The 21,680-nt window shown below is 44.7% G+C and overlaps 2 protein-coding genes across 3 annotated transcripts in view; one reads left to right on the top strand and one right to left on the bottom strand.

Moving 5' to 3' along the window:
- The window catches only part of EPOR (erythropoietin receptor), a 31,811-nt gene extending 17,063 nt beyond the window's left edge, over positions 1 to 14,748 (top strand). The window contains exons 2-8 of the mRNA XM_030196960.1: positions 5,574 to 5,703; positions 6,462 to 6,640; positions 7,125 to 7,279; positions 7,958 to 8,114; positions 9,814 to 9,901; positions 9,977 to 10,064; positions 13,334 to 14,748. Of these exons, the coding sequence (XP_030052820.1) occupies positions 5,574 to 5,703; positions 6,462 to 6,640; positions 7,125 to 7,279; positions 7,958 to 8,114; positions 9,814 to 9,901; positions 9,977 to 10,064; positions 13,334 to 14,008 (1,472 nt within the window). The 3' untranslated portion in view covers positions 14,009 to 14,748. The remainder of the gene's footprint in view (positions 1 to 5,573; positions 5,704 to 6,461; positions 6,641 to 7,124; positions 7,280 to 7,957; positions 8,115 to 9,813; positions 9,902 to 9,976; positions 10,065 to 13,333) is intronic.
- A 290-nt stretch (positions 14,749 to 15,038) lies between these two features.
- On the bottom strand, positions 15,039 to 21,356 carry SWSAP1 (SWIM-type zinc finger 7 associated protein 1). 2 transcript variants are annotated; one of them, XR_003941493.1, is made up of 3 exons: positions 19,973 to 21,356; positions 15,266 to 17,108; positions 15,039 to 15,191 (listed from the first exon to the last, which is right to left on the bottom strand). XR_003941493.1 is itself a non-coding variant. In XM_030196961.1 (2 exons), the coding sequence occupies exons 1-2, from the start codon at positions 20,375 to 20,377 to the stop codon at positions 16,497 to 16,499; spliced, it is 1,017 nt and encodes a 338-aa protein (XP_030052821.1). In that variant the 5' UTR covers positions 20,378 to 21,356; the 3' UTR covers positions 15,039 to 16,496. The 2 variants fall into 2 exon arrangements, 1 of the variants encoding a protein (XP_030052821.1); XM_030196961.1 differs by having other exon boundaries at positions 15,039 to 17,108.
- Positions 21,357 to 21,680: the final 324 nt, after the last annotated feature.

Here is a 21,680-nt window from a genome sequence, read left to right as displayed (position 1 = left end):
CATGCAGTGGACTAACACTTGGTTGCATGTGTGTACATATACTTGGAGGGGGTGTACACATGCTTCTGTGTGTAAATATGCTTGGGGTGTGTGTGTGTGTGTGTGTGTACATATGCTTGGGGTGTGTGTGTGTACATATGCTTGGGGCATATGTGTATGTGTAAATATATTTGGGGGTCTGTGTGTGTGTGTCCTTATGCTTCTATGTGTGTATGTAAATATACTTAGGGGGTGTGTGCATGTGTACATATGCTTGTGTGTGTGTGTGTATGTGTGTGTAAATATACTTGTGTGTGTGTGCATGTGTGTACATATACTTGGGGTGTGTGTGTACATATGCTTGGGGGGTGTGGGGGTGTGTGTACATATGCTTCTGTGTGTAAATATGCTTGGGGTGTGTGTGCTTGTGTACGTGTGTGTGTGTAAATTACTTGTGTGTGTGTGTGTAAATATACTTGGGTGTGTGTGTAAATATACTTGGAGTGTGTGTGTGTGTACTTATGCTTGGGGCGTATGTGTGTGTGTAAATATACATGGGGATGTGTGTGTGTGTACATATGCTTGTGTGTGTATGTAAATATACTTGGGGTGTGTGTGTGTGTACATATGCTTGTGTGTGTATGTAAATATACTTGGGGTGTGTGTGTGTGTACATATGTTTGTGTGTGTGTGTGTGAGGAAATCCGCTGGCAAGCGGAGAACTCAAACGCCCCACGGTAAAGACAACAAAACACGAAAAGTGGGAGAGCGACCAAGGCTACCAGAAATTGGAAGATGTTCTTTGATTAAAAGTTTATTGAAAATTAGAAGACTCGACACAACGTCGTGTTTCGGCCGTCAGGCCTGCATCAGGAGTCTGCTGTGCAGGGTGTTGCAGAAGGAGATTTTGAAGATGTCACAACAGTCTCTTGCACAAAATATAACTGGATAATGATGAGGATGGTTCTTCAATAATGGCGTGATAGTCTTTAAAAAGACTGTTCTAAAGATGATCGCATGGTTTCGTCAAACCGCTGCACACGTTTTTGGATACCCAGCAGCAGTGTGTGTGTAAATATGCTTGGGGTGTGTGTGTGTGTGTGTGTGCATGTGTACATATGCATGTGTGTGTGTACCTATACTTTGTGTGTGTGTGTGTGTAAATATACTTGTGTGTGTAAATATACTTGGAGTGTGTGTGTGTGTGTGTGTACATATGCTTGGGGCGTATGTGTGTGTGTAAATATGCTTGTGTGTGTGTATGTAAATATAATTGGGGTGTGGGTGCGTGTGTACATATGCTTGTGTGTGTGTGTACATGTGTTTGTCTGTGTAAATATACTTGTGTGTGTGTACATATGCTTGGTGTGTGTGTACGTGTGTGTAAATATACTTGTGTGTGTGTGTGTACATATGCTTGTGTGTGTGTGTAAACATACTTGGGTGTGTGTGTGTGTGTACATATGCTTGGGGCATATGTGTGTGTGTGTGTGTAAACATACTTGTGTGTGTGTGTGTGTACATATGCTTGGGGGGTGTACATGTGTTTGTGTGTGTAAATATACTTCTGTGTGTGTGTAAATACTTGGGGTGTGTGTGCGTGTGTACATATGCTTGTGTGTGTGTGTATGTGCATGTGTGTGTGTACATATGCTTGGGGGGTGTACGTGTGTGTGTGTAAATATACATGTGTGTGTGTAAATATACTTGTGTGTGTGTACATATGCTTGGGTGTGTGTGTGTACATATACTTGTATGTGTGTGTAAATATACTTGAAGAGTGTGTGTAAATATACTTGGAGTGTGTGTGTGTAAATATACTTTGGGTGTGTGCGTGTGTACATATGCTTGTGTGTGTGTGTAAATATACTTGGAGTGTGTGTGTGTGTGTGTAAACATACTTGGAGTGTGTGTGTGTGTGTAAATATACTTGGTGTGTGTGTGTGTGTGTGTGTAAATATGCTTGGGTGTGTGTGTGTGTGCATATGTACATATGCGTGTGTGTGTGTGTAAATATGCTTGGGTGTGTGTGTGTGTGCATATGTACATACATATGCATGTGTGTGTGTGTAAATATACTTGGAGTGTGTGTGTACATATGCTTGGGGCGTATGTGTGTGTGTAAATATACTTGGGGGGGGGTGTACATATGCTTGTGTGTGTGTATGCAAATATAATTGGGGTGTGGAGGAGTGGCCTAGTGGTTAGAGTGGTGGACTTTGGTCCTGGGGAACTGAGGAACTGGTTCGATTCCCAGCACAGGCAGCTCCTTGTGACTCTGGGCAAGTCACTTAACCCTCCATTGCCCGCCGCATTGAGCCTGCCATGAGTGGGAAAGTGCGGGTTACAAATGTAACAAAAATAAAAATAAAATATGCTTGTGTGTGTGTATGTAAATATAATTGGGGTGTGTGTGTGTGTAAATATACTTGGGTGTGTGTGTGTGTGTACATATGCTTGGGGGTGTGTGTGTGTACATGTGTTTGTGTGTGTAAATATACTTGTGTACGTGTGTGTGTGTGTGTGTGTGTGTGTGTGTGTGTGTGTGTACATATGCTTGGGTGTGTGTGTGTGTGTGTGTAAATATACTTGTGTGTGTGTGTGTGTGTGTAAATATACTTGGGGGTGTATGTGTGTACATATGCTTGGGGGTGTGTGTACATGTGTCTGTGTGTGCAAATATACTTCTGTGTGTGTGTAAATACTTGGGGTGTGTGTGCCTGTGTACATATGCTTGTGTGTGTGTGTGCATGTGTGTATGTACATATGCTTGGGGTGTGTGTACGTGTGTGTGTGTAAATATAGTTGTGTGTGTGTGTACATATGCTTGGGTGTGTGTGTGTCTACATATACTTGTGTGTGTGTGTAAATATACTTGAAGTGTGTGTGTGCGTGTGTGTGTGTAAATATACTTGGTGTGTGTGTAAATATACTTGGGGTATGTGCGTTTACGTTGGTACATATGCTTGTGTGTGTGTGTAAATATAGTTGTGTGTGTACATATGCTTGGGGGAAATGAATGTAAGCATGTGTGATAGCAAAGTCCTTTTGTGAAAAGAGACAGCAAGGAAGTGAAGTGCGATTGGGGTCAGGGAGGTTAAAGGTGTTTCTCCCAGTGTTAGAGCGCTTCCTGCCAACCCATTTGGAAGGTGATTTTATACAGACATTTCCTCCCGGATGTGGACACGTTAGTTCGCTTACAAACACCAGTTGGCAGTTTGCAGCACTTATGGGCCAAACTGACCAGATTGATCAGAGATTAAAGGCCTACAAGAATTAAAAACTGCAGCAATTGTGGAGAGACAGACTGTGCACAGGCAGATTGAATACTTGGAAAATCACAACAGAAGACTTAAGCTGCATATTTTGAACTTTCCTAAGAATCTGGTCTCTGTCCTCCAGTACATAAGGATTTATTATCTTCCTGTTTCTTTGAAAAATGCCCAGGGTGAGGTTGCAGGCTCAGAGCCCGATCCATCAGCGGATTTCAAAAATATTTCAACTATTTTAGAAGAGTCTAGATCTGAATCTACGGAAAGATCAATGTTATTGGTGTCTATGGTTTTTGAGCAGGAAGTGAATTGCTATAATGAAGCAGCGTTTTAGACGCTTGCAAGACATTTTTTATGGTCAAAAGATAAGGACTTATCCAGATGTCTCTAAGAGGCTTATTTTCAAAGCACTTAGCCTCCCAAAGTTCCATAGAAACCTATGGAACTTAGCCTCCCAAAGTGCTTTGAAACTATGCCTCTGTGTCACCCAAGAAAGAAGAAAAGATTTTCTTGCAATGAGACAAGAGGTTAAGGACTTGGGTGGTACCTTTTTATTAGCGTCTCCCTGGAAATGTAGAAACAAATATGATCAAAGGATGTGTGTTTTTTGTTCTGGGACAGCTATGCTGCTTTTTGGCCTTGAATAAGTTATAATGCCTGCGAATTAATATAGGGCCTCAAGGATGGACCTGTTAAACCTTTTCTAAGTATGTTGTTCCTCCTAAATTCTGACATCTCCTCCCATCTCTTTTTGAGATCTAAGGAGGAGGATTTACTGTCTGCATTTCTTTTTCAAGATAAATCTTGTAAAATTGTTAATAAATGAATAAATAAATATAAAATAAAATAAAAAAGTTTGACAACAGTAGCACTTTAAAACAAACACTGCAAAATAAAATTATATAAATACTGGATAAGAAGTTTTGGACCAAAGAAAGATACAATAGCCCTAAATATTAAACCAAAATTATTGGTTGTCTAAGAGCCTCTGAGACATTTTTTTCTCTTTTTCCATATATACTAAAATTATCGTTTTGTTATTGATAGCTTGGTTCGCTTTTTCAAGGTCTTGTAATCCCAGTCGAGGTAAAGGCATGTTCTCTCTATTTGTTGCACTGCAGTTATCGTGTGTCTATCTGGTAAAATCATCCCTTCTCCACCCCTGAACATGTTCTATAAAACTAGTTTCAGGAACAGCAAACAGGAAGAACCTCTACGTCAAATCAATCAAATGAGAGAAAAGGCTGACCAAAGGACGAATCCAACACTGGAGATAGTGCTTAAAAGAAGCTTTATTTGCTGCTTGGACAAAAAGACCCGACACAGTCCGTGTTTCGGTGTCACAAAACGCCTGCCTCAGGGGTCACGATAGTATTCAAAGGATATACTGAACAAACAAAGCTGCCCAAAGGCATCTGCTCGAGAGAAAATACTGGACAACCAGCGTTCACCGAAGGAGTCCGCTCACTGTACTATGTTTTCATATACAATTGTAAAGACGCTCTTCCACATTCTCCTGGCTTAGTAAATTCACCTCTACATGCAGCTCAGAAAGGGGGCAAGGGGGAAGGGAAATGGGACTTTCTATGGTTTTTGCAACTACATTCAAACCGGTTTACGTAGTATATACAGGTCCTTATTTGTACCTAGGACAATAGAGGGTTAAGTGGCTTGCCCAGAGTCGCAAGGAGCTGCAGTTGCCCAGGATCAAAGTCTTCTGCACTAACCACTAGGCTACTCCTCTTTGGGATTTAGGAATCTTGCTATTCTTTGGGATTCTATATGGAATGTTGCTACTCTTTGGGATTGTGCCTGGAATCTTGTTAATGGGACTTGATATACTGTCTTTCTCTGCTTTTGCAAAGACATTCAAAGCGGTTTACATAATATATACAGGTCCTTATTTGTACCTGGGGCAATGGAGGGTTAAGTGACTTGCCCAGAGTCACAAGGGAATTGAACGCAGTTCCCAGGATCAAAGTCTGCTGCACTAACCCCTAGGCTACTCCTCCACTCCTTCCTCTTTGGGATTCTGGAATCTTGCTATTCTTTGGGATTCTACATGGAATGTTGCTACTCTTTGACATTGTGCCTGGAATCTTGTTAATGGGACTTGATACACTGTCTTTCTCTGCTTTTGCAACTACATTCAAAACGGTTTACATAGTATATACAGGTACTTATTTGTACCTGGGGCGATGGAGGGTTAAGTGACTTGCCCAGAGTCACAAGGAGCTGAGGCTGAGGGTCTCTGAGGGGGGGGGGGGGTGGTGGCTTCAAATGGGGCTTAATTTTCATTCCTCTCTCTCATTTCACTTCTAGTCTCCCTGCTGTTAGCTGAAGAGCTGGAGAACCCCAAGTGTTTCACGCGTACCCTAGAAGACCTCACCTGCTTCTGGGAGGATGGCGCAGGTGAGGCCAACAGGACTTTCAGCTTCTACTATCAGCTGGAGTAAGTGACAGTAAACCTGCATCTGTATGTGGGACCAGATCCCAGGAAACTCATGCCAGGGGAGCTGCTGAGGCAGGAGAGGAGGGCTTGGATTTACATGCCTCAGATGAGACCCAGCGAGGGGGGTGGGGAAGAGGTTCACTCTCCATTATGGAAATGATGGGGGTGTCACTGTCCTCGAGGACATTAGAAGGAGTGATTCTCCTTGGCAACTGATGGCCGGGGGGGGGGGGGGTCACTGTCCTTGATGACATTAGAAGAGGTGATTCTCTTTGGCAACTGATGTCCATTGGGGGGGGGGGGGGTCACTGTCCTTGATGACATTAGAAGGGGTGATTCTCCTTGGCAACTGATAGCCATGGGGGGGGGGTCACTGTCATTGAGGACATTAGAAGGGGTGATTCTCCTTGGCAGCTAATGGCAGTAAAGTGGGTGGGGGTGGGGGCGCTGTCTTTGGTGACAGCTACAGAGTTGGTTTCCATGTTGGTGGTGGGGGCAACCTCTATCCTTGCCATGGGAGTGGGATTAAGTCAATGTTCATAGCAGGAAACACAGGACTTGATATGTTTAGAAGAAGCAGGGGTGATAGAGGTGGGTGGGGGGGTGTAATGCACTTGGGGGAAGGCTGCTCTCCTGTGTGTCAGTGTTGGGCAGGAGGGTTTGGTAACCACAATTAAGGGTATTTTCCTTGGTGGCAGTAATTGATGGCAGAAAGCCAGGGGGTAAATACTTGATGTTCTAATCTTCCTCCCTTCCAGGAATGATCCGGAAAAATCCTGCAGACTGAGCTCAAAGCCGACTGCACAAAATAGCACCTGGTACATCTGCAGCCTTCCCATAGTAGATGTGGTTTCCTTTGCAGTTCTGAGGGTCCGAGTGACAGAAGAGAACAGCAACACCCCTCTGTACAGACGAAGCCTCCAGATCAACGATGTGGGTGAGTCCCTCCAAGTCAGCCGGGTCACAGGAGTCACAGACATGACAGACTGTGTGGCCACCAGAGTGATTAAACATACACATAGGAGGAAGTGGCCTGGTGGCTCAGCAGGGCATGTGGAAGCTCCCAGATTTGATTTCTCAGTTGGCTGGCATTATGAATGTTACAGAGGGGAGTCACAGTTGTCATTCAGAGCAGATTTACAGCTCCGATGCGTGGCTCCCGGTCTCAGCACTGTTGTTACAATGATCAGACTAGGAAGAGCGAGAGGATGGGTCTATCAAAAGAGGGGGAAGATTCTTAACCAAATGAGGATGAACACTGATTGTACCAGAATCCCAGCACTAACTTCAGAGTGAGCCAGAGCAAAAAAGAAAGGGAGGTACTGAGTCATACGACACCCTCCTCCTCTCAGGGCAGGAGCAGGGATAGCTACGAAAGTAAGGCTGAGTCCTAATGAAAGAATCTTTCTCCACTGCTATAGTGCTGCTGGATTCCCCCCGGAACTTGACTGTGTCAGAGACGGAGCACCCTGGTCAGCTCTTCATCAGCTGGGAGGCACCTCAAATCTATTACCTGGAAGACAGTTTCCAGTATGAGGTCAGCTTCTCTTCTGCTGGCCACACCTCCATCATCCAGGTAAAGATCATGCATGTGCTTGTGCTTCTGGCAGGGACTCCCATCATAGTTCCCCAGAACAGCTCACAGTTCACTGCATTACAGCAATCCCTCCCCATGCCGCCTGGCTGCTTGCGCAACTGTCGTGGGACTCCCCTGCTCACACCTAGCCTGTTCATTGTGTAAAACTCCCTGCCCTTGCCCTCCCTGTTTCTGCACATTGGGAGCGTCTTCTGAAGCTCACTCAGTGTTCTCAGAACATCCAGGAGGTTATCCGGTCGTAATAGAGCAGCGATCTGAGCAGAGCCTGTATTCCCAGATTTTGATAATTAAGCTCAACAATCATGGTCACTTCAACACTATCCCTCCCAAAACAGTCCTGCAAAAGTGCATCATTGGGACATCAAACCTTTCAGTATTAGACTTAATTATATGTCTACACGCATAATGAGGACAATTTCCAAAAGCTGTTTAGCTGGGTGAATAATTATTTGACTTAGTTTGAGATCACACACACACACACAAAGTCAGTGACAGAGCCGGGGATTAGAACTCATGCCCAACACTCGACCCCCCTAGGACCCTCAGTTTCTCATTATCACAATGTGGCCAGGTCCAGATTTCAGCAAGGGACAAGTGTGGCGAGGTCTCCTGTGGCTTAGCATAAGCCCCCTTTTCACCTCATCCTCTTTTATCTAGGACGGGATCCTCTCTGGTCGAACCGACTACACTGTGACAAACGTGAAAGAACAAATGGAGTACACCATTGCTGTGAGGGTGAAACCAGATGGGGTCAGTTTCAGTGGCTACTGGAGTGCCTGGTCCCAGCCCGTCTCTGTGGTGACATCCTCCCGTGGTGAGAGCTGAAATGGAATTTGTCAGTAAAATGTGACACCCCCTTGCACCTCTGGTTCCTGCAGAGTGGCAGCAGCCTGTGAAGCTTAGGCAGTTCTTGCAGTTGTCTGGACAATGATGCATCCAAGCTGGCATGATGGACGTTAACGGCCATTTTGTTGTGGCTTTCTTCAGAGTGATGCTGTGTGCTTGGTCTGTACGCTGTGTTTTAAGTAATGGTTCTTGATTTGGATTGGTTGACGGCTGTCCGATCATACTTTAAGGTTTGAAAAAGGGAAAAGTTGTTGGCCTCTGTCTCATCAATTTAAACTCTGGAAAGCTGGAAAGTTGTTGGTCCTCGGCGCTGGGTGTTTTTGGATGCTAAACTTGTATGAGTGGTCGTAAGCTTTGTTTGGCAACCACTCTCACCAGGTGAGATCAGTGTCCAAAAAAATGGCATTGAGGATTAAATTTTCCCGCCTTCAAGAGTTTAAATTGATTAGACAGAGTCAAATGACTTTTCCCACCTTCAAAGATTTAAAACCACAACAGAGACCAATGACTTTTTCTGCCTTCAAGAGTTTAAAACTGGTTCGACAGAGACCAGTGACTTTTCCCACTTTCATGAGTTCAAATGTGAATGGATAGTCTCCATCCAATCTAGATCATAAAAACCACACTCCATCACCCTGAAGAAAGCTGCAGCGAGATGGCTGAAACGTTGGTCAAGCAAACTCAGGTGCATCCGGCCAGCTGCAAGAACTACGAAGTCTAAGAGAACAAGCTTAGGACGTGTTTTAGTTTTGCAGCTACTGCCAGACCAAAACGCCCACAGGGGTGACACCATCAACCTTCTTCAGGTTCATCATTGGGTCATCTTGTGAATTAACAGGTGCTGCGCATGACATCTCATGACATAAGAGATGTCACGTTGCGCTGATTGGCTAAGACAGCTCAGAGTCAAACCTACCAGCTCCAACTAGCATGAGACAGGTCCCAAAACGGGTCTCATCTTACGAAATCTGTTTATTACACTGTAAATCAGGGGTTCTCAGCACACCCAGCCAGTCAGGATATCCACATTGAATAGGCATCACTTATAAATATAGGATCACTCTATTAACAATGATTAATCCCTACAAAAGTATCTTAGATCATTGTACGTCATCTATAATAGCTGGTGTACAATGATCTAAGAGATATGTCAATGAATATGCATGAGCTAGATTTGCATACAAGAGCGGTGCTTGAAAATTTATCTCATTGTGGATATCTTGAAACCAGGACTGGGTTGAGAACCCCTGCTGTAAATAAGCTCTCTAAATTTCACAGGCTTTCTTTATCTATGAAGAACACAGCAAGGTACTCGAGTGCTCCTCTGCCCTTCCTATGAACCAGAGCCTGAAGGGTGGGGGGGGGGGGGGGGGGGGGGGGGGGAGATCCACAGCAAAATAATAACGGTATCATCATATTAAATTCAAATATATACTATGCCATATCATTTTCTACCATGCATCTTTCATCATACCACAACGAAAACATTCTCCTGCAACTCTTAAAATTTTGCAAGTTCTCTCCCAACCATTAGCCACAAAGTTGGTGACACAGTACCAGCATTGGATGAAATCTGCCGCTCCCAATAGCAGCCAGTGGGCGTTCAAAGTCTGCTCGCACCTCTCTGTGCTGTGTACCACACTCACTCTCGGCTTCTCTCCCTCCAGAACTGGACCCGCTCATCCTGACTTTGATTCTCATCCTGGCCCTACTCCTGCTCCTCATTGGCACTCTCGTTCTGCTCAGCCATCGCAGGTAGGGTGTCACCCTGTGTCTCCCCCATCCCTTCACAAACTGGGGCAGGAATAATTTGTGTCTGTCTATTTTTAGGTTCCTGAAGCAGAAGGTGTGGCCTGTGATCCCAAACCCCGCCAATCACTTTGAAGGCCTTTTTGATATGCACAAGGGAAATTTCCAGGTACAGTGATGACAGGAAAGCCAGGTGCTGACCCTCCCCCCTTCCCCAAATGGCTCCCTAGGCAGCATTTTCAGTCACTTTCAGCATTTTCAGCAAAGCCTTTGATACGGTCCCCCACAGAAGACTCGTGAATAAGCTGAAAGGGTTGAACTTAGGACCGAAAGTGGTGAACTGGATAGGAAACTGGTTGACCGACAGGTGGCAGAGGGTGGTGGTAAATGGAATCCACTCAGAGGAAAGAAAGGTGAGCAGTGGAGTTCCTCACGGGTCGGTGCTGGGGCCCATTCTGTTTAATATATTTGTGAGAGATATTGCTGAAGTGAAGGGTTGGAAGGAAAGGTTTGCCTTTTTGCGGATGACACAAAAATAGCCAATAGAGTGGATACCCTGGAGGGAGTAGAAACAATGAGAAGGGATCTCCGAACCTTAGAAGAATGGTTGAGGGTCTGGCAGTTAAAATTTAATTGTATCAATATAGGGTTTAAGGTCTAACAACAGAGTACAGACTCAACTATTACATACACTTATGAAGTACTCCTTACAGCATTAATTTCTTCAAATTGTTTATTAACTCGCATATGCCTATATCCTACTACATTCCTCGGAACTCACAATCACTCCCCTCTTGCACTCATAACATTCCGTTCTCTAATATCGCTTATAGTGAATTAATACAGAAACCTTCATTTGCTTGCATCAGTAAACACATGCTCAAAAAAACATGATTGAATCATTTACTATACACGGACTCCCATGATAGTAATATAGCTGTTTAGTCCAATGCTCAAAAATAGTTTTTAAATGCAAGTTCATATATTGTGGAAGCGTCTCTTTCTCACCACTCCGGTTTCATATCCCTGACTTGGAATGCAGTCCCGATGGTAAGCAGCCAAATTTGATATATGGTGATTGAGAAAGTATGTGTATAAATAAGGCATTGCCTCTTTTCCTTTTTGTATGTTTGCATATATGTATATTATAGACTCCGGTGGTTGGTTCCTCCTGATGAAGGAAATTTTCGAAATGCGGTCTTGCATAGAGGACCAGAACAACACATAGAGAACCTGGAGGATTAATGTGGGCTTTCAGCTGAAGTGATTGATTAGCACACGGCTCCTCGATAACCTTTCCCTGGACGCGTTGTTCCTCATAAGATACGTCTCTGGGAGTGGTGAGAAAGAGACGCGTCCACAATATATGAACTTGCATTTAAAAACTATTTTTGAGCATTGGACTAAACAGCTATATTACTATCATGGGAGTCCGTGTATAGTAAATGATTCAATCATGTTTTTTTGAGCATGTGTTTACTGATGCAAGCAAATGAAGGTTTCTGTATTAATTCACTATAAGCGATATTAGAGAACGGAATGTTATGAGTGCAAGAGGGGAGTGATTGTGAGTTCCGAGGAATGTAGTAGGATATAGGCATATGCGAGTTAATAAACAATTTGAAGAAATTAATGCTGTAAGGAGTACTTCATAAGTGTATGTAATAGTTAAAGTTTAATGCCAAGAAGTGAAAGAGAGATACCAGATAGGAGGGGAGAGATTAGTAAGCTCGACTCAGGAGATAGACCTTGGGGTGTTGGTGTCGGAGGATCTGAAGGTGAAGAAACAATGTGACAAGGTGACAGCTGTGACCAGAAGGATGCTAGGCTGCATAGAGAGGGGTATAACCAGCAGAAGAAAGGAAGTGTTGATGCCCCTCTACAAGCCATTGGTGAGGCCCCACTTGGAGTATTGTGTTCAGTTTTGGAGGCCGTATCTTGCTAAAGATGTAAAAGACTGGAAGTGGTGCAGAGAAAAGCTACGAAAATGGTATGGGATTTGCGTTGCAAACCATATGCAGAGAGACTTGCTGACCTGAACATGTATACCTTGGAGGAAAGGAGAAACAGGGGTGACATGATACAGACGTTCAAACATTTGAAAGGTGTTAATCCGCAAGTGCACCTTTTCCGGAGATGGGAAGGTGGTAGAACTAAAGGACATGAATTTAAGCTGAATGGGGGCAGACTCAGGAGTAACGTCAGGAAGTGTTTTTTCACGGAAAGGGTGGCGGATACATGAAATGCCCTCCCACAGTAATAGAATTCAAACGTGTAGGATAAACACAAAGGAATTCTGTTTAGAAGGAATGGATCTATGGAATCTTAGCAGATATTGGGTGGCAACGCTGGTAATTGGGAAGCAAAACCAGTGCTGGGCAGACATCTACGGTCTACACCCTGATCGTGACTGAATAGATATGGATGGGCTGGAGTGTAAATTTTAAGGGGCTTCGATGTTAGCTTGAGAACTTTTAGTACAAGAACAGTTCTGGGCAGACCTCTAGGGTCTGTGCCCTGAGAATGGCAAGGACAAATCAAACTCAGGTATAAATGAGTTTATCTTGTTGGGCAGACTGGATGGACAGTTCAAGTCTTTATCTGTCGTCATTTACTATGTTACCTCTGCCACTCCAGAGCAGGTAGTGATGCATCATCCTCTTTGGTTCCAATCTACTACTACTACTATTTAGCATTTCTATAGCGCTACAAAGCGTACGCAGCGCTGCACAAACATAGAAGAAAGACAATCCCTGCTCAAAGAGCTTACAATCTGACCTGACACATTACCCTTCTGCAGAACACATCGCTGGGGGAATAATTCTGGCACTGCAAGGGCCTTCTCTAGAAAAGAAAAAGAAAAAAGACAGCATTACCTGCATATAGGTATCACAGGTTCAAAATCCAGCACAGCACACGCATCCACTGAGCCTTCAGAGGTGGACAGACTCAAACAATTCCATTCCATGCAGTTTTCAAGGAGGCAGCGTGTCACATTGAGCAGAAGCCCCAGGGGTCTCACTCTTTCATCGTCAGATCTCGTCTATTGCAGCGTCCAAGGTGAAGTGGAGGAAGAGAGAGAAAGGAAAGATGAAACCTAAAGTCCTTCCCCACCCTCCAAATTTCCATCCTCAGTGCCGATAACATAATAAATGACAGCAGAGAGAGACCAGCATGACCCATCCAGTTTCCCCAGAAAGGCGGCCAGGGTTGTACCTGCGACTCCGTGCAGGTTACTCCCTCCCCTCCCCCTTTGTCTTAAGGGTTGTAACTAATGCCTGGTGCAGTCTGACCCCCTCTATGCCTCTTATTTTCTTTAAAGTTTTACTGAGAGTAGAAATGCTCTATATTTTTATTCCATCATCCTTGGCTAGCTGTGTCTGCATTTATACTAGAACCTCCTGCTAACTCTAACCCTTCTGTCCTCTGCCTTTGCAGCAATGGCTTGGACACAGCAACACATACCTGTGGTGGATCCCTCGCCTCTACACTGCTGAAGACATGGTGACCTCTGTGGAGATCCTATCGGAGCTTGGTCAAGTCCAGTTCAGGCTCCCAGCCTGGGAAGAAATATCTTTCTATGTGCCCAGCTTCCAGAGCACCACAGAGGTATGGAGGGATGCAAACCCAGGGCAGGATCAACCCCCCCTGGCTCTCAAAGACAGCTATGTAGCTCTGGATGAAAGGATCCCGTCCTTCAGCGTGGCTTTGAACAACATGATGCCTGAGGAAGAAGCTTCTGAAGACCAAGTGGGGCAGCAAATGCCAGGCCCAACACTGGAAGTTTGTACTGGTGGGCAAAAGGAGGAAAGCGGGGAACTGGACTCTGCTTTGACGAGTTCCTCCCCGACCAACGGGACACCAAGCCCCAGCCCAGAGCAAACGTCTTCCTCAAGCTTTGAGTATACTGTGCTTGATCCAATGGCGGACACTCTCTCCCCCAGGGTCCCACGCCCTGCTCTACAGTATAGTTACCTCCCGGTTTCTGACTCAGGGATAGCCACAGACTACAGTACCATGAGCTCCAATCCCAGCCTTGGCAAACCTCAGAGGGGTCAGTACAGCAACTTCTACGAGAACACTCCTAATTATGTGATTTGTTCCCAGTGCTGAGACTTCCTGCAGTGCCACTTACCGGTGAGAAAGCCAAGGAGGGGAAAACGTACCCAATACCTCTGGGAAACTCTCATGCGGCTGACATCTAACCTTAATGCATGAGCAGGGCAGCTGGAGAGCGCTCGTTCACTCACTGCAGCACATTCTTACCAGGAGAATACAATCACTGTGGCTGTAAAGGTTTCACGACACTGCGGCAGACCTCCTGGAATCCATGCTGCCATCTTTAAAGAAAAAAACACAGAGAATATCAAAAATAAGACAGAGCATCTATAAGAACCAGTACTGGCAACTTTGATGGCTGTAAGCAGCCTATGGGTTTACAGAAGTCTGAGGGATCTTCTGTACCTGCTCATATACTTTTGTACAGCATTAACACTCTTTTGGTTATTAGCCATTGTAAAGAAACATGGGACCATTTCACACAACTCCTCCTAGCTGCATTTCTGGCCCGAGTCTGGAATGCGATATCTCCAGGAGATGACAGGCTCAGACAGGATTTATACACCTCCGGCGATCGCATCGCAAAAGATTCACACATGCGGTGTAGCATCGGTCCAGAGATGCCTGCTGATATTGGACACACACCAAGAACGCTGGACTTAGATGAAGGTTTGTGAGATTCAAAGTGCAGCTCGAAAAAGCATCTGTTATTGGTATAATTGCTTGTTTCTTTCGCACTGTTCTCTATAAGTGACTTAGTTCATGTCTGTCTGGTTTCTGATGCTTTCCTTTCCTTGCAGTCTCTTGTTGAGACATTGATACCTACTTAAGTGCTTTAACTGCTACTAGAATGCTCAATCTGCATGTTTAATAAGCATTTTTACAAAATACCTGTACAAAAAAAGCTTTATTTTTTACTATTAGAACAAAACACGTTCACAGGAATGGCATCCTATTTTTTTAAGCTTACAGGTGCACCAGTCTTCTTTAACAATAGATAACACTTTTGAATATGAAACTATTTTTGGTACAGTTTTTTTTACTACAATAAAGATATTTTGGGTTGTTTTTTTTTTATCTAACCTTTGTATCTAACTGCCGTGGCTACATTTGCTAGAGTTTGAGGTACAGACATTGTTTTCAGCAGGACATAAACTACAGAGACCCTTTCCCCATCTTTCGGGATTCCTGCGAATGTTGGAAAGGGACAGGCTCCCCGAAGAATGCAAATGGCAACCTCCTGGTTTCAACCACCGCTGCTGCAGCTGGCCTATGGATTTATCCCAGCCCCAAATGTACAGGTTCTGATACAAACTCAAAGCCCACAAGAATGATCAATCAATAAAGGGCAGGAGAGATTCAGAATTTAGGCAATTATATATAATGGGCAACTTGGCCAGTCAGTTCAACCAGAAGATGGCCAAAGGACTACCAAACTTTAGAACAGTGGTTCTCAACCCAGTCCTGGAGACCTAGTGGGCCAGTCAGATTTTCAGGATTCTCACAATGAATATGCAGAAGATAAATTTACATCCACTGCCTTCACTGTATGCAAATCTATCTTATGCATATTCATTGTGGATACACTAAAAACCTGACTAAAAACCAAGGACTGGATTGAGAATCCCTGCTCTAGAGGAAGGCGCCAAACTTTACTGTGAGGGAGAAAGGGATACGAGAAAGATGGAAGACAATCAGCATTATCTCTGAATATCATAACTTTCCTTAATGTTTCTAGATCAGAGGTTCTCAACTCAGTCCTCTGGACACAGCCAGCCAGTTGGATTTTCAGGATATCCACCATCAATATGCATGAGAAATTTGCTTTCGGTGCTTTCACTGTATGTAAACCTATCTCAAGAAGGAAAACAAAGTAGCCTATCTGCAAAGTCAAATATGGAAACAAGCAGAGCAGATCCGTAGAAGATACAAACAAATCTTTATTGTAGAGTTACACCCTAATTAGGTTGTAACTCTACACTAAAGATTTGTTTGTATCTTCTATGGAACTGCTCTGTTTGGTGCCATACTGTAAACCTATTTCATGCATATTCACGGTGGATTGCCTGAACACTTGACTGGCTGGCTGTGTCCCGAGGACTTGGTTCAGAACTTCTTTAGAGGGCTTCCCACACATCCCACTGGGCTGACAGGATATCTACAATGAAGCATATTCAGGTTTTCTGTCATATGCAAATGTAGCCATGCATATTCATTTTGAATATTCTGAAACCCTATTGGCTATGGAGTTCCCAGGACAGGGTTGCCAGTTGGATCCATTTTCCAGAACAGGCTGACCCAGTCCTGATTTTTATTTCCAACGCATGCTAGAACATGTGAATATATAGTAATAAAGACAGGACAATTACATCTCCATAGCATACAACAGGGGGTACAACAAGGTCTGAACTAAAGAACAACCCTAAGCCTTTTCTTCTAAGCTCCTGGGAGATCTCTGCACTAAGTCAGGGTGTCAGTGCTTCAAATCCCCAGATGCCTCAAAGCACAAAATCTGCACAACTTAACACCACATTAAGGTTTACTAGTCCACCCCCGTAGTTCCCTTCTCCTCAAGAGTGTTCTTTCCTGCTCCCGATTCTGGGCACAATGATGGACTGGATGTAGCTAGGGCAATTTCCAATTGTCCACTGGGCTGCATCCGTATTACCCACTCCTCATCACTGGTATCAGATTCTTTCCTTTGCCTGCTTCTGAAAGAGACCCGGAAAACTTTCACCGTCCCACCTTCTGTTGCCTCATCTTCCTCCTCCTCTTTCCTCAATCTATCCAAATCCATCCTCAGTTGGCATATCTCAGGGAAATAACGCTCAACAACTGAAAGTGCCAGGGGCTCTTCTGCTTCCTCTCCCACCTCTCCTGGGACTCTCATTGAGATAAGTAGATGACAGCAGCAGCCACAGGCATCCACACCAGGCACCCCAGAGGTTGATTGGAGCTTCTGAGTGAAATATGCAGCTGTATCTACTAGCAGGGCAGAGATCAGAGCTGCCTCCTGCTGGCCAATGTCACCAGTTAAATATTCCTCCAGCCCATCCAGAAGGATTAAGGAAGGAAAAGCCTGGTCACGCTCATGCAGGGAGGCCACGACCTTCAGTAGCTCCTCTGAGGAACATGGATAAAGGAATTGAACTTTCTAAAAAAAAAAAAAAAAAGAATCAAGAAAAACACTGAAATCCTATCAACAGTAAGAACAATAGTACAAGTACACCCAACTAATTTCACAGTTGTAATGTCCCATTTCTAAAGGGTCTATGCCAGGGCACCAGGATTTCACCTTCCAAAATACATCAGGCTATGAGTTACAATTGACACAGCTTTCCTAGAAGTAGCTTTTATTCCCACCACAGGCTTTCACTTCTTGATTTTCTTAAGCAAAAAAAAAAAAAGGGGGGGGGGGTGAGGTGGTGGGAACTAAAAGTCCATGCATGCAACTGGGTACAACTAGGACGTGACATGGTTACCCCTCCCCATTAAAAAAAAGTCAGATATATTCACTGCAGTGTTGCCCACCTCGCTTATTTCTTGCGAGTTTGGGCTTGCTTTCTTTAGAATTTGTGGGCAGCTTATTTTTGGGACTTGTTCCCAATCGTCACCATTGTGAGTGTCAGTCAGTGCCTTGCGTTTTCTCATTGGCTATGGAAGCACTTAGTCAGAAGAAAGCCAAGGGACCTAGGCGCTTCACCTTCCGGAACTGATGTCTAAAACATGCACTGCCCCAGTATTAGGGCTGCCTTCTGATTGGTTATTTTTTTGTCTGTTGATATTAACAGGTACTGAGGCACATGTCTTTAAAAGAGACACGACGTTGCTTCTGACCAAGATTTTATTCCTTAAATACTACATATTGATTAGCTCAATTGTGAAATCCCTGATGATAACAATGTCTTGGACACTTCGGGGATCTTTTACTAAGGCGCGCTGGCGTTTTTAGCACGTGTTAAAAATAGGCGTGTGCTAAACGCTAAAGATGCCAATGTATTTCTATGGGCATCTTTAGCGTTTATATTTAACACATGGAGGGGCATAATCAAACAGCGCTGGCCAAATCGATGGGCGGCCATCTTCGGGGCCAGTTCCACGAAGGGGCAGAGCCAAGCATATTTTCAAAATACACTTGGCGCCGGCCAAATCGCTTGCCGGGGTTAGATGAGATGGCCGACTCCGATTTTCAGCCATAATGGAAATCGGAGCTAGCCATCTCAAATTCAGCGAAATGTAAGGCATTTGGGCATGGGAGGAGCCACCATTTCTAGTGCACTGGCCCCCCTGACATGCCAGGACACCAACTGGGCACCCTAGGGGGCACTTTAAAAAATTAATAAACCCCCCCCCCCCCCAAAACCCACTGCCCACAACTCTACACTATTATCATAGCCCTAAGGGGCGAAGGGGGGCACCTACATGTGGGTACAGTGGGTTTTGGAGGGCTCCCATTTACCAGCACAAGTGTAACAGGTGGGGGGGGGGGGGGGGGTGGGCCTGGGTCCACCTGCCTCAAGTGCACAGCACCCACTACAAACTGCTCCAGGGACCTGCATATTGCTGTCAGGGAGCTGGGTATGACATTTGAGGCTGGCATACAGGCTGGCAAAAAATGTCTGATTTTTTTTGTGTGTGTGTGGGAGGGGGGTGGTGACCACTGAGGGAGTAAGGGGAGGTGATCCCTGCTTTCCTCCGGCGGTCATCTGGTCAGTTGGGGCACTTTTTTGGGACTTGGTTCTAAAAAAAAAAAAGGGTCCAAATAAAACAGACCAAATTCTCCTGAAGGCCGGCTTTCTTTTTTCCATTATTGGGCGAAGCCGGCCATCTCAATGCATGCCCCCGTCCCGCCTTCGCTACCATGCCACCACGCCCCCTTTCAACATTCGCCGGCCCCACAACGGAACACAGTTGAAGCCGCCCAAAATCGGCTTTCGATTATGCCGATTTGGCCGGATTCAGGAGATCGCCGCCCATCTCCCCATTTGTGTTGGAAGATGGGCGGCGATCACTTTCAAAAATGAGCTGGATAGTGACATAGTAAATGATGGCAGATAAAGACCTGAACGGTCCATCCAATCTGCCAACAAGATAAATATTCTGTATTCTGTTAATGGTGTTCGCCTTTGCGACATAATGTAAGCCACATTGAGCCTGCAAATAGGTGGGAAAATGTGGGATACAAATGCAGCACATAAATAAATAAAATAAATTCAATTGTACATGGTATGTGATACTTTACACATATACCCGAGTTTGATTTGTCCTTGCCAAATGCCAGCGAGCCTTAGTAAAAGACCTCCTTTGATTGACTGACATAGATTCTGATTGGCCTCGGCTGAGAACAAGCATTTGATGTACTTGAGTTATGTCCACACATATCAATGTACCTAACGTTTACAAGAGTGTAATACCAATGTCTATATTCTTATATATTTCCAGCACGCATGATGTATTGTAAGCCACATTGAGCCTGCAAAGAGGTGGGAAAATGTGGGATACAAATGCAATAAATAAATAAATAAATTTAAATTCATATCATGCAAAAACAATTGGGCTTGTTTTTGAACTTATATCCCTTGTTTAGGGCTTTTTTTTTTTTTTAAAGCAAAACGCACTTCTTTCTCCACATCTACACCTAGCAATGGAGAAGGGTCTTCAACTCTTTATTCAAACTTTGTAGGCTGCAGGCAGAGTGAAGGCAATGTTTAGGACAGTTCTGTGTACTACTGTAATTAAAGAGTAGTTAGCATAGTTCATGGTAGTAGTCACCACTGGACACGTGGTTTAGGAAGGGGGTGTAGGAACTGCAATTTGTTAATATACTGCTGAAGATGTTGATGGTGCTGTGGGAGAATTACAAAACAGAAGAATACAAATTCAAGAGCAACAATCAAAGGCCTGATCCAGAAAACTACAACTCCCAGGCAGCATTGCGGCGAAGTAGTCCCTCCCCCACTGGCGCGATTGGTTTACGTCGCTCAAATGCATGCGCCCCCTGACCGTCCCACCTCTGACCTTGAGCGTGAGCGGGTCCCGCCCGACTGCGGGCAGACTCTGCAACGGCCTCCGAGCTAGGAACAGTACAGGCCGGCCGTTCTCCGCCGCCGCCCGCACCGCCGCAAGGCACAGTAGTACTGTCTTGCCACTGTGCCGCTCCCCGAGCAGGAGGCACCGAGGCCCAGGCGGGGAGGAACCGAATAACCGGCGCAGAGAGCAAGCCATATGCGTCGCATCGCAGCCTCCGCCACTTCCGCATTCCGGTGTACGTTGCGCTTTCCCATTGGCTGGCTGCCGCACCCTTTGACTCTGATTGGCGAGCTGACTGGCGCACGCTTCTAATTGGCGACGACAGCAGGGCCCTGGCCGTTCTTTGCTCTCTGATTGGTGCCGAGTTGCGGTGGGTGGAGTTTCTCCCCACATGTTCTGTGCTGCTGTGGGGTGGAGTAAATCCAGTGACTTGAATGGGTTTTAAGTGCATTTTAAACGAGTTTCATCCAGATTCCTTCCTGCTATTCCAGTATGTGTTAGTCAAGCAGGGGCAGAGCTATCTGGTTCCCCAGTTGCAGGAGGATAGGTATTTGTACCCCCAGATTATACCCATGCAGTCAGCATTCCAGATCAGTATGGGAAATCTGGGCCTGGCCTTGCATCTTAGCGCTGGGTGCCAAACTGAGAATTTGGGCTGGCACATCACCCTTTGAATCGGTCTGTAAGTTTGCAAAATGGAATCACTTTTGGATTAAAGCCAATAGACCAACAAAATCCACCAGTGTGACTCAGTCGTTATCATTTTTTAATGCATAGGGCTATATGGACACCAATGAAGAATGGAAGGCGAAACATGGACCCCATTAAAGAACTGTATTTGGGAATTTTTGTCTGGTATCTGTACTTTTTCCATCGATTTGATACAGATCTGTATAGCCTCTTGAGTAGGTGTTATTTAAATTTACAGTTACTACGGGATTTTATCATGTGTTGGCTGCAAATTTTGTGCGGTTCATTTTGGGGGCATTCCCACTATTTTGTATCACAGCTCATGCATTAATGTTCCCATTATTGCAAGGTACCTGCTGAGAGTTAATTTGGGACCACTTAGCGCTTCCTCTATAGGTCCTGAATTAAGAGTGCGTTAGCCAGTTAGCGTGCAGTAATTGTGGTATGCTGCTAGGACACAGCTATATCTAGGCAATTTACAAACTAGAAAATGTAAAAGAAAAAGGAACGCCAATGAGTTATAGAAAATATCAGTCATCATAGAGACCATTCATCCAACATAAAAACAAATAAATAAAAATGTGTGATCACAAGCCTCCTTACACAGTCACATATCAAGTGCTTAATGCCATTTTACTAAAGCTTAGGTATAAAATGGGATGCGCCACATTTAGCACACACTAAGCTTTAATAAAAGGGCCTTCAGGGGTCCTTTTACAAAGGCACGCTAGCATTTTTACCGCACACTACTACTACTACTACTATTAAACATTTCTATAGCGCTACTAGACTTATGCAGCGCTGTACAAATTAACATAAAAAGACAGTCCCTGCTCAACAGAGCTTACAATCTAAATTGGACAGACGAATAGACAGCTAGGGGTGGGGAAATTGCAGTGCACACTAAAATAAGTAAGCGCTAAATGTTAAGAGTCACCCATATATTTCTAGGGCGTCGCTAGCATTTACAATAATCATTATTGCGTCCTAAAACTGCTAGTGAACC

Source organism: Microcaecilia unicolor, chromosome 3, assembly GCF_901765095.1.
Source record: "Microcaecilia unicolor chromosome 3, aMicUni1.1, whole genome shotgun sequence".
Lineage (NCBI taxonomy): Eukaryota > Metazoa > Chordata > Amphibia > Gymnophiona > Siphonopidae > Microcaecilia > Microcaecilia unicolor.
The sequence above is the reverse complement of the archived record's forward strand: the minus strand, read 5'-3'. Positions and strand labels throughout refer to the sequence as shown.

What these genes read in the sequence shown, in the direction of transcription:
- SWSAP1 (XM_030196961.1), bottom strand. Translation starts at nt 20,377, where the DNA reads ATGTGGGGAGAAACTCCACCCACCGCAACTCGGCACCAATCAGAGAGC. An exon ending in GGGACCCGCTCACGCTCAAG is followed by an intron (nt 17,109 to 19,972) that starts GTCAGAGGTGGG and finishes TTTTTTTTTTAG; the next exon opens with AAAGTTCAATTCCTTTATCC.